General features: G+C 40.1%; 2 protein-coding genes across 3 annotated transcripts in view; both read left to right on the forward strand.

Annotated features, from left to right (window-relative positions):
* LOC107684750 (eukaryotic elongation factor 2 kinase-like) overlaps positions 1 to 11,303 on the forward strand; it is a 32,855-nt gene extending 21,552 nt beyond the window's left edge. The window contains exon 20 of the transcript XR_001633886.1: positions 11,292 to 11,303. The gene's annotated coding sequence lies outside the window, so the exon portion shown is untranslated. The remainder of the gene's footprint in view (positions 1 to 11,291) is intronic.
* LOC107684748 (antigen KI-67-like) overlaps positions 479 to 11,828 on the forward strand; it is a 13,149-nt gene continuing 1,799 nt past the window's right edge. Inside the window, exons 1-16 of one of the 2 annotated variants that reach the window (XM_016481094.1) lie at positions 479 to 675; positions 1,159 to 1,262; positions 2,970 to 3,051; positions 3,164 to 3,279; positions 3,387 to 3,456; positions 3,556 to 3,625; positions 4,782 to 5,522; positions 5,679 to 5,896; positions 5,986 to 6,604; positions 6,706 to 6,827; positions 6,975 to 7,149; positions 7,238 to 7,360; positions 7,456 to 8,339; positions 8,585 to 8,630; positions 8,761 to 10,686; positions 10,723 to 11,151. In XM_016481094.1, the coding sequence (XP_016336580.1) occupies positions 1,174 to 1,262; positions 2,970 to 3,051; positions 3,164 to 3,279; positions 3,387 to 3,456; positions 3,556 to 3,625; positions 4,782 to 5,522; positions 5,679 to 5,896; positions 5,986 to 6,604; positions 6,706 to 6,827; positions 6,975 to 7,149; positions 7,238 to 7,360; positions 7,456 to 8,339; positions 8,585 to 8,630; positions 8,761 to 10,686; positions 10,723 to 11,151 (5,710 nt within the window). In that variant the 5' untranslated portion in view covers positions 479 to 675; positions 1,159 to 1,173. Of the gene's footprint in view, positions 676 to 1,158; positions 1,263 to 2,969; positions 3,052 to 3,163; positions 3,280 to 3,386; positions 3,457 to 3,555; positions 3,626 to 4,781; positions 5,523 to 5,678; positions 5,897 to 5,985; positions 6,605 to 6,705; positions 6,828 to 6,974; positions 7,150 to 7,237; positions 7,361 to 7,455; positions 8,340 to 8,584; positions 8,631 to 8,760; positions 11,152 to 11,828 lie in introns of both variants that reach the window. The other variant, XM_016481093.1, reaches the window with a different exon arrangement.

An 11,828-nucleotide genomic window follows, 5' to 3' on the forward strand; every position in this document is an offset into this window, starting at 1 on the left:
ACTTTAAGTGATTTTGTGTGATCACTTTTATTGTGCGCATAAACAGTTTTACTATTTCCTTCTTTGCAATCATGCTTCACTGCTTCCGCCGTCTTATCAGGCTAGGGCGGGACGCATCTAGTTTAAAAGAGCAATTGCACATTTAACGTGATTTAATTGGCCAGCTTTTCTGTCGCGTTACGTCAACACAAGATCCTATTGGCTATGAAAAGTAGCAAGTATTACTACGGGCCAACCAGAAGCCCTCGCGCGGAATTTTGAATAATTTTCAAACATTGGTAGTTATCCGTCTTATATCCCTCCGCAGATTGACAAAGAAAGTAGTCCTTCATTTTTGTAATGCATTACACGCTAAATCAACCTTTGAACAAGGCTCCAATTAGCTAGCTCCATCCATTATGCGATTTTATATTATATTTGAGCAAATAACTGGTAGTTGTTTTGTTTTTTTTTGCGGAGGGATATATGCTGTCAGTCAAGACGGAAACACTCGCTGCCTGTGTAGATGGACCCAGTGTGCTGATGTTTGGAAGTAGTAACGTTAGTTTGAGTTAGTAACGGCAGGAGCGACCGGGACAATAATCTTAATGCCGGATTAAGCTGGTTTTTAAAAACCAGGGTTTGACATCGATGGAATATATTTTATAGTGTTGATATAACGTTACACAATCTCAGGTAAATCCTCGGTTATTTTCATTTCAAGGATACAAAGGAACTGCGCAAACATTATTGACACACTATGCTATCGACAGATGCGTGACTTAGTTACAATTAAAACAAATCGCTAACATTATTTTCAGTGAGTGTGGTCACGATATTGTTGGCAATATTTGAGTCCTCTCAATCACTAAAACAAGTAAATGTGGATTTAACCTGAGCTTTCTGCCTGTTACGTAGTGTTTTAAATGCCTTTGGCCATGTGCTGATCTCGTGTCTTCAATTGTGAATGTGAACGCAAAATATGTTGAAATTATGCATTAATGCAGAATATTAAGAAATTGTTCTTTCTATAGTATATTGTATTTAACATCAAGGATGATATTCGAGTTAGGTTTCAAAGAAAAGTTACAGTAAAATATTGCATTTACGTCGATAAAAATTCACACCATTCACGAGGTTGTTCTTTTTTTTTTTGGTCTTTTGTGTTTGCTAAACAAGGTAAGTTGCTTTGAAATGCCTTTGTTTGGGAAGATAGTGGTGATCAAGAGAAATGGAGGAGATGGCACTGAATTCCCCCTCACAGCATCCTGTCTGTTCGGAAGGTCAGTAACACTTTTTATAATCATGGCTTACATAGCTGTTTAGGTTTTAACTTAAAATACTGCCAAGTAGTACAGTGAGGTGCATGAACAACAAATAAACTGTATATGACTACTACTGTAGCACATACACACAATCACTGCAAGTAAAATTGAAGTGCACCTGCTTAAAATCTTTAACATTTGGTTACAAGTATCTTCTTAATTGCAATTGATAAAGAACTGTAAATGTTTGGGACATGCGCTGTTCTGCTCGTTTGATGCCAGGCGGGCTTTTCATTGATGTCCAAATTTGACGCAGGCAACCACTCTAGCCAATCAGAATGCGTTACTCTAAATGATTTGCATTCCTGCTCATTGTAGCGATTCGTGAGACGGAGTATAACTCCTATATCTGTTTATTAAAATTATAGTTATGTTATGCAACGTCCGTTGTCTCAGATGTTGCCAATGGTGGCTGGTTGAGAAAATTGTCTTACTATAAGTATTTTTCACATTTTCAATGCATATTTGTGACAAACAGGCGATTTTACAGCACCAGATACCAATGAAACATACACAACAATTGTTAATGTAATTTAAACGCTTAAAAATATATTAAAGGACAATAAAGTGTTAAGACTCGTATCAGTGAAACTACATCTATCACAAAATCGTAAAGAAACACTGAGTTTTTTTATTTATTAAATATTCATTTTGACAACACAACTTTCAGCCAACCTGAAGTAATGTTTAAAGGGGTCATAAGATGCGATTTCAATTTTTCCTTTCTCTTTGGAGTGTTACAAGCTCTTGGTGCATAAAGAAGATCTGAAAAGTTGCAAAGACTAAAGTCTCAAATCCAAAGAGATATTCTTTATAAAAGTTAAGAGTCAGCCACACCTACCTAAAACGGCTCGTTCTAACACGCCCCCACATGTCTACGTCGCTCTGTGGGAAGATTTGCATAACGCCGCCCAAATGTTCACACAAAGAAAGAAGGCGTAACTTTTGTTCTCGCTGTAGTATTGTTGCCGCCGCCATATCCTGAAGACGCTGTGTGCTTCGTTGTGAAAGCGAAACTACTTTGTTTGGTCTTCCAAAAGAGGACGATAGCCGCTTTGTCTTGCCTAGAGCTGATCCGTGCTGGTCGCTGAGGGAATACAACAGTATGGTGAGGGGTGTAACATTTCCGTCTCACGCTTGAGGTATTCGGCCAATCACAACGCACTGGATAGCTGGCCAATCACAGCACACCTTGCTTTTTCAGACCGATGAGCTTTGTAAAAATCGACGCGTTTCAAAAAGGCGGGGCATAGCGGAGAAACAATAATGTACAGTATGTGGAAAATAATTTTTTTTTTTTAACTTTAAACCGCATAAACATTTCTTTACACCAAATACACAAAATAATGTTATTTTTAGCAACATCATATGACCCCTTTAAACATTTTGTCTGTTGATGTGAGTGAACAATAGTGAATGGTGACATTAAATATGCATGTTTTAGTGTGTACAATTTAACAATGAAATCTTGAACAACCAATTATTAATGTACTCTTGAGTGAGTAATGTTGTATATTTAAGTAATGTGTGGTGAAACTAGAATGACCCAATAAATGTGAGAGAAATTCATGTCTTTGATGTCTTACACCAAGTATCATGTTTCATATTCACCAGTAAGGCAAATGGGCATAGGAGTTTTAATGTGGACTCTTTTTACTGCTCTAGGAAGCTAGACTGTGATATTCGGATTCAGCTGCCACAGGTGTCTAAAGAGCATTGTAAAATTGAGCTGAATGAGAACAAGGAGGTAATTATATTGTGTTGTTAAACTAAGTTTCAATTTGTCTTGTTTTCTTTTTCTTTCCACAAACGAACACATGACATGCTATTCATGTATTGACTTTTCTCTCTTGTTTAAGCTCATTTTGACCAATTTGAGCTCCGTGAACCCCACATGTATTAATGGACAAGTTCTTAATCAATCAGAACGTTTAAAGCATGGTGATGTCATCACAATCATTGATCGTTCTTTCAGGTGAGTCAGATGTTTGCTATTATTTTAATGCTGGAAAAAAATCTTTCTTGGACAATCCTTGTTTGGTAGAATTAGTTTTATGTGGTTTATTCTTGTCAAAATGTCAGGTTTGAGTACCCACCTCCTAAAACACAGAAGAAGACGCTGTCCACACCTGGAAACGACAAAGCAGTCCAGGTGTGTACTTTATGTGAGTCTTGCGAGACAGATGATAGGTATTTTTTGTTCATTTATCATTTATTTCTTTGTTGAATTTTGGTTCTTTTTTTCCTGTAGGCTTTGCAAGAGCAGCAGGAAAAGGGCACACCTGTTCCTGTGGACAAGAGCAAGTCAGAGCATTCGTTTGGTTAGTGATCATGAGATTTGAGGCTTTAGTCTTTGTTTCTGTTATATTAGTAGTAGTAGTAGTCAGGGCTTGACGCTTGCCTTTTTCCCAAGGAGCACATGTGCTCTTAAAGGGATAGTTCACCCAAAAATGAAAATTTGATGTTTATCTGCTTACCCCCAGGGCATCCAAGATGTAGGCGACTTTGTTTCTTCAGTAGAACACATTTGATGATTTTTAAGTCCAACTAAAATATTATTTCGTTGGAGTCCATCAGTCTTATAATGGATGGCAATGGTAACAAAGTCTATGAGTGTAAAAAAAACATCAAATTTTCATTTTTGGGTGAACTATCCCTTTAAGTTGAACAATTTAGGAGCGCATTAAAAAAAATTTAGGTGTGCAATGCAAATTTTTCAAATTATGTGTTTTAGCTTAATAAGGGGGTGTTAAGGAGACATTTACCTGCACAATTATTAAATTGATCAGAATACAGAAAGTACACAAGGTTTTTAAATAATTTAGCTTCAGACTCTATTTAATAGGATAATTATGTAATTATTTATGGTCCTATTAAATTGTATGTACATTAGGAATGTGACGGTATCAAAAGTTGAAGCTTTTGTCACAGTATGTGTTTTGTTTTGTTTTTTTATCACAATATATAATTACTAAGTGAAAAAAAGTGTTGTCCTCCTAACAGGTTAAATAACTTTATTAAAGATCTTTTACTAAAGAAAAAAAAATACACAAAAATATAAAGTAAACAGGTGTTTCAAGATTAGAGTGCAAAAGATTAAGTTCAACTGAATGAAATAAAAATACACTGTGTCCTAACTACACGCGACGCGACAATTTAAATTAAATCGTTGCCTTTTTAAAGTTCAGTAATCATATGAGGCTGTATCGCTATTTTTTTCATAAATAAATTGAAGAAATGAATACGTTTGTTATAGGCTACTGTGTAAGTTAGGCTGTTTTGTATTTTGTAATTGTATTCGCACTTATGCTCCTAAATACATTTTCTAGTTTGTACATATCTATGTTTAGTCGCAAATGCGAGTGAAATGCTTGCACTGTCAAGCCCTGGTAGTAGTAGAATAATAGTAATAATAATAATAATTATTTTTAAAATATGATTTAATACCAATGATTTTCATGTGTACTGTACTTACAGACACTTGTTTAAAAGATGGGTCAAATTTGCCACCATCTGTGGAACAAACTTTTGAGAATGAACCAGAAGGCGGCAAACTTAAAAAAGACAGTATGTCACCTTTTTGTGAGCTGTACCAAATGGTCAAACAGGACCTTGCTGCAAAATCACCATGGAAGTCGGAGCTACCAAAAACACCTCTTGCAAGACCTCAGGTTGGTCACGAGAAAGTTCTTGCTGCAGATGTTAAAAGTAGTCCGATACAGGTCCCAACCCCATCTACCAAGAAGCGAAGATCCTCAAAATCCAATTCTGAAGATACAACTGTACCAGCTATCCCTCAGAGCTCATTGAATGCAAATGTGGAGGAAAAACCCAATGACGATATGCTATCTGTAGGGGCCAGTACCCCCTCATTGATGGAGAAAAGTATAACTCCTTTCTCCCAGAAGAAGAGAACACCCTTGAAAACACCTCTGAAGTTCAGTGCTGGTGAGGTAGTCCAGCAGATTCTCTTAGAGCCACGGCCTGAAGAGAAAACTCCTAAATCCCCAAAAGGAAGGAGAAGTAGTGGATCACAGAATCAGAGCCTTGCTCATCAAATGCCTACAGTCCAGCCTCAGACTCCAGGCTCAGAGGATAAGAACACTGAAGTGAAAATGTCACCAAGAACATCTCCAAGAGCAAATGCTGGCAAAAGGTTTCAAGTCCAAGATGCTCTGCCTAAAATTACGGCTACCACATCAGCTTCTAAGAAGCAAGGTGAGATGGCTTGTTTTGAAGCTTGTTCTTATGAATGAATTTGTAACACATTAGAAGTGTCTGCATTCTGAATCCACCATTTGTCATTTTGAAAAATGTTGCAAATATGTGTGCCTATTTAAGTCATATTCATCATACTTTTGCTTTGTTCTACAGATGAGCTATGTGACAGTAATGAATCTCACAATGAAGTAACCATTCCAAAAGCAAAGAAAAAGCGAGTGTCCTTTGGTGGTCTGTTAAGCCCCGAGCTATTTGACAAACGCCTGCCTCCAAATTCTCCCCTTTGCCGTGGGGCAACCCCACGACACAGTTTGGGTCTTTCCCAAAAACCCCAATCTCTTCTACGACGAGCATCTGCCATTGGTCTTTTGGTAATGCATAAAACAGCTTTTTTTAGGACTATTAAATCTTTGAAACTTCTGAAGGCTTTTAATCCAGTTTTTCCCCTTCATTTTTTTAGGCTCTTCGACTTGAAGAAACCTTTCCAGAGGTGCAAAAACGTTCTCCAAAGAGAGCTTTACCCAAACGGACAGCATCTCCAGCAAAGACTCCATCACCTGGCAAAAAGGCACAGAGTACCAAGGCTAAAACTCCATCACCTGCCAAAAGGTCACCGAGTATCAAGGCTAAAACTCCATCACCTAAACCTCAAAGGTCACCGAGTATCAAGGCTAAAACTCCATCACCTAAACCTCAAAAGTCACCATCTGCTTCAACCAAGGCACCAACATCATCCTCTACTCCTGCTACACCCAGGACACCTGCATCTGCTAAGAGAGCTTCAACTTCAGCGACTGAGGCTGTGGGTGACATGTCTTTAACTAAGACACCTAGGGTGCAGGGGCGGTTTTCAATCTCTCGTATCAGTACTCCATCACCTGTCCAGGACCAGGGGGACGAGCCTGAAACACAGTCAACCATTGTAGAAGACGTGCCCCAGAAATGTGTAACACCAAAGGTACCTTTAAGGAGAAAGAGCATGAAGTCTTCTGCAAGTAAAACACCCATAAGTGCAATTAAAAGTGCACTTGATGTCATGCGTTCAAGACGCAGTGGAGCATCACGGGCTAATCTAAAAGGTGAAACATTTAAACTGGTTATGCCAGTGCATTCCTGTTTATGATACGAAATCTTTCATCAGCTTAAATATTTATTTACATTTTTTGTTTGTTTCTTTAAGTGTTGACCTCTTGGGCTGATATTGTGAAGTTTGGTCAGACCAAACCTCAAACGGAAGTTATAACTAAGAAAAAAACTACGAAGAGCAGTATAATGAAGAAAACTGCAGTGCCAAAACCCAAGGTAAAATACAAAAGATTATCAGTCTCGAAATAAAGGTTTTTGTTCTGATTAATTGTTCAAATTTCTGTTAATGGTTTTATTCAATGAATGGCTCATTAATTTGTGGCTTTATTACAAACAGCGTTTAACTGTTGCTTACCTATACAGACACCTGCACGGAGGCTGAAAGATGTTGTCAGCACTGGGCATGCAGCATCTCCAGTTACCATTGTTGTTGGCAAAGCCCATATGAGGACTAACCAGTCTGTTGGTGCTGCTCCTAAAATAGTGCCAAACATAGCACTATTCAAGAAGGACATGAAAATGGATGAGGACTTGACAGGTTTGTTCAATGTTGACGAAAACAATGTATGCAATTAATGTTTGATGAAATTGTTAGTTCAAGTTCTATGTTTTATGTGTAATGTTAGGTGTTGCAGAGATTTTCAAAACACCAGCCAACACCAGGTCTAAGAATAGAGTTCCTGTGAATAATGAATGTCCAGAGATTCCTCTGGATGAGATTTCAGTGATGAAAACACCAGAAGAATCAGGTAAATGTTTCAGATTTGTGTCACAAGTGATCTACAGTGTATTGTTTTGATATAACTCTGATTTCATGCCGTTGTTTTTCCATTTCCCCACATAGGTGAAATGATGGTGTCACCATTAAGTGTGGTCTCCACTGCCAAACGTTGCTACAATGAAGCAGTGACACGACGACTTATGGACAACCAGGATGGTAGTTTGTTGGAAGACGAAGGTCTTTCTCAGCTCCCTGACAACTCAAATGAGGCAAGTTGCCATGACATCATTCCAGATGTAGAGACACCTTCTGATGTACAAACGGAGGAAGAGGAGGCTGCACCTGAAGCAGTAGTCAAAACCCCAAAACAGAAAGCAGCACCATCCTTGTGCCTCACTGGAGTCAAGCGACTCATGAAGACACCCAAACAGAAGGCCGAACCAATTGAGGACTTAAGAGGAAAGCTGCTCAAGACCCCCAAGGAATGTAAACCTTCCCAGGATGAAAGTCTAGAAGGTGTTAAGGAACTCCTAAAGACTCCAAAATACAGGGGAGCTCCAGTAGAAGACATGGTTGGAGTGAAAAGAGTGATGCAGACCCCAAAATTGAAGAGCAATCCTGTACTCTGCGCAGCTGGTCTTCAGAGGCTTATGAGAACACCCAAAGAAAAGGCTGAGCAACATGAAGACCTGACTGGTGTGAAAGAACTGATGAAGACCCCTAAACACAAAGGAGAACCAGTTGAAGATCAAATGGGTGAACAAAGGCTGATGCAGACTCTCGAAGAGAAAGTTGAACCTGTAGAAGACTTCTCTGGATTGAAGCAGTTAATGCAGACTCCCAAGCAAAAAGGAGATCCTGTCAGCAGTCAGTTTGGAATCAGTGACCTGAGAAAGACCCCTCGACTTAAAGAAGCAATGGCACAGGATTCAACTGGGCTTAAAGAACATGAACCAGAGAATAGCTCTTCCCTGACAACAGAAAGCAGATTGACTGAGCCTACTGAGGTAAATGGCAAGGTTACCCCATTAAACACTCACACCATGTTTTCTCAGTAGATAATTTAGCTGACAATGTAAGTTTTGTCATGCTGCTTACTTGCATTGTAGATATGTAAAGCTTCTTTGGATAGATGCTTTACTTACACACTAAACATTCCGTAATGGTTGACTTCATTCTTTGTTTTAAAAGTAATTGGGAGTTGTTTTTATTTCCTTCAAATTTAATAAAACCTTGTATTTTTCATCTTTAGATTCAAGAACCATTGGAAAGTGGCTCTGGATTCATGCCAGTTGAAGGTGAGTTAAATCTGCATAATGCACATTTGTTCTCATCTATTTTGTTGTTCTTAGTCCTAAAATTTGGGAAATTAGGCGTTTATGACAGTTAACTACTTGGATTACTAAATGAAGTTGTCTTGACTTGTAGGTTTGGATGAGGAATGTGACAAAGAAAATGTCTGTCCATTTAAAACCATGGAGACTGAAGTTGTAAAATCTGTGGATCTTCAGTGCACAGCTAAAGCAGTTGAATCTAATCAGAGTGATCAAGAGGTTGAGACTGTAATTCCCCAGGAAAGACACCCTGACCAGAATGAAGAGTCAGTTTCAGTTGAAGCTATTGATGTCTTTTCTTCTGGGGCAGATGAGAAAACCCAGGAGCAGTCTGAAGAAACTGTATGCGTATCTGACAATACCAATGCAACAGTTGAAGCTACCGCAACTTCATCCACTGCTGAGCAAGAGGAGCTAATCAAGTCTCCACCTGCCAACAAAATTCAGTGTGGCAGTCGAGGAAGAGCAGCACAGAAATCCAAAAATGAAATGGCCAAAGCACCTGCTGTGTTGTCATTAATTGAAGAGGAAAATATGAGTAGTCCAATTCCTGCTAGCCCTACCAGGGGAAGGAGAGGCAAGAAACTTCTTGAAGTTCCAGAAATAGCAGCCAGCCCAGTCAGAAAATCAGCCCGTGGTAGAGTTCCCAAGCACAGCTTTGTGGAAGAAGAGGCAAAGAATACGGAGGCTTCCCAAGTACTTGTAGAGTCCATAAATACTGATATACCTGACAGCCTTCCTGTCGTTACCAAAACCAGGAAAGGAAGGAAAACTAAACAAGATTATGCTGATGCTGTAGTTGCGCTCACTGTTGATGCAAATGCTGTTGACCCACAGTGTCCTGATGCCAATGAAGAGCAGGTCCAAGCCCCTGTTGTGAAACCTGGGAGAAGAAAGAAGATGGAAAAAATAGAAAGCCAACCTTCAGAAGAACTTGAACAGAAAACAACTGAAATTGTTTGTGAGGAAAATGCTGTTGCACCAGAGGATGTCAAGTTGCAGACTTCACTAGGTACTGAAACTGTCTCTGCAACTAGAGGTAGGAGGGCTAGGCCAGCAAAGAAGGAACACTTGAAAACCGAGCCAACCCCTGCTTTGGAAAGCGAAATTACAAGCACTCATGTTGTTGTAGTGGCTGAGAAGCCACTGACATCTGTAGCAAAGTCAGGGCGTGGAAGGAAAGGTAAAAAAGAAACTGTCAAGTACCAACCCTTGGATGATGTTGATGTCACTGTTGTTTCCAAAGCTGTGTCAGAGGCAGATGTTGACCACAAAGAGGATCCTCAAACACTTGTGGTCAAGTCTGGCAGAGGAAGAAAGGCTAAACAGCAGAAACCACAAATAGCTGAAGAGGTTGTTGACCAGCCTGCTATAGATACCTGCACACGTTTACCTGTGACTGAAGAACACACTGAAACAGTGGTAAAATCTGTGAGGGGGAATAGGAAGGCAAAGCAGTCAAAGGTGACTGTTTCAGTTGAGGTTGAGGAGAACGTTGTCAGCCCAGTTGAACAAGCAGAGACCCCTGTTGTGAAATCTGGTCGAAAAAGGGCCGTTATTGCAAAGGAACCTGAAATGGTTGCAGATGTTTCTGTCAAAAGAGGTAGCCGTGCTGTTGCAGACCCTGCACCACCAGTTGCTGTGATATCTAGCCGTGCACGTAAAGTAGTTGCCAGGGCAGAGTCTGAGGTTACCGAGGATATGGCTTCATCAGAAGAGCCTGTTAAACATACCAGGAGAACAGCAAAATCACCTGAATCAAAGAAAGAAGAAAATACCATGAGACAAGAATATTCTGAATTTGTTGCTGTTGAGAATACAACAGTTGTTGCACTGGAGAAAGTGAAAAGAGGAAGCCATGGCAGAAAACAGAAGGATTCAACTAAGGGCATCTCTAAAAACCCAATCAAAAAATCTGCTACAGTTGAGGAAGCTAATGAAATTAAACCCCCAAAAACGGTTAACTGGACCTCAGATTTGGTCATCTGTAAAGATATTGAAACTTCTACAAATGTAAAAGAACCACAGCTGAATAAATCCAAAAGATTATGCAAATTACCAGCTGAGACAACCTCCACAGAATCAAATCAATCAGCTGATCTGCCACCCAGAGGCCGCAGAGGGAGGGGAGCGAAAAAAGAAGAACCTCCCGTTGAAGACTCTCAAGAAGCAGCTCAGGTACATGTCAAGCCATTGAGGAGAGGAAAGGCAGTGGCTCCCTCTGCGCCCAAATCAGAGCCCACTGATAGCAAGACATCAACTCCCCTCAAAAGGAAAAGGAAAGAGGTGATTGAGGTAACGGATGAGTCTGTAAATAAGGAACCTTTGCCAAAGAGAAGAGGCAGAGTAGCCAACAGCGCTGAAGTTGCAGCAGAAAAGGCTGAGCCTACTCCCAAGAAAACTGGTAATAGAGCTGCAAGAGGACAGAAAAGGACAGCCCAGGAACCAGATCCAGCACCTGCCAAGGCTCAAGAGTCTGTTTTAGGTAAGCATACTGTAAATGCTGTCCTCAGTGAATTCCTGAATGTTTCAAGAACTTTACATTGGGGTTTAGTAAGAAGTGGGTGTTCAATGAACCTGTGTAACATGGGACTATAAAGTAGTTTGTTTAGGATTGTGGATAAGGTTCTTTTCAGATGTAGCCATTAGAGATGCACCGATCGATCGGCCAGGGATCGGAATCGGCCGATTTTCCTCATGATCGGCCCGGATCGGTGATCGGTCGGTCAGTCTCACTTCTTTCCGATTTCGAGCCGATCCGTTTTGTTACCAGTGGCATAGGCAATAACATCAGCCACGCATTCTCACTCTCTTCTCTCCGACGACCCCTTCTCTCACACACACGTCTCATTCGCTTCGGTTAAATAGTGCTTGTATTGCGCATTATTTTAGTAACTCCCGCAGGTTTCGCGCTTATACCAAAGCGTGCGCACCACCACTGATCTATATTAGTGGAGCGCACAAGCTGCACTCAGTCTCAAACAGCTTGTGAGCCGCAAATACCAAAATGAGTGGCTAACTGTGCTAAAACGTTAAAATACATACAAAATTGTCAAAATGCCTGTCTTGGCGAGTATCCAGTTAAACACAGTCAGTTTTGGAACATTAAATAGTTGAGAAAGAGTACGCATGTTGTGTAACAGTATATTGGGTCCGTGGATA

This window comes from Sinocyclocheilus anshuiensis, unplaced genomic scaffold (assembly GCF_001515605.1).
Source record: "Sinocyclocheilus anshuiensis isolate Anshui unplaced genomic scaffold, SAMN03320099.WGS_v1.1 scaffold537, whole genome shotgun sequence".
In the NCBI taxonomy this organism is placed as follows: domain Eukaryota; kingdom Metazoa; phylum Chordata; class Actinopteri; order Cypriniformes; family Cyprinidae; genus Sinocyclocheilus; species Sinocyclocheilus anshuiensis.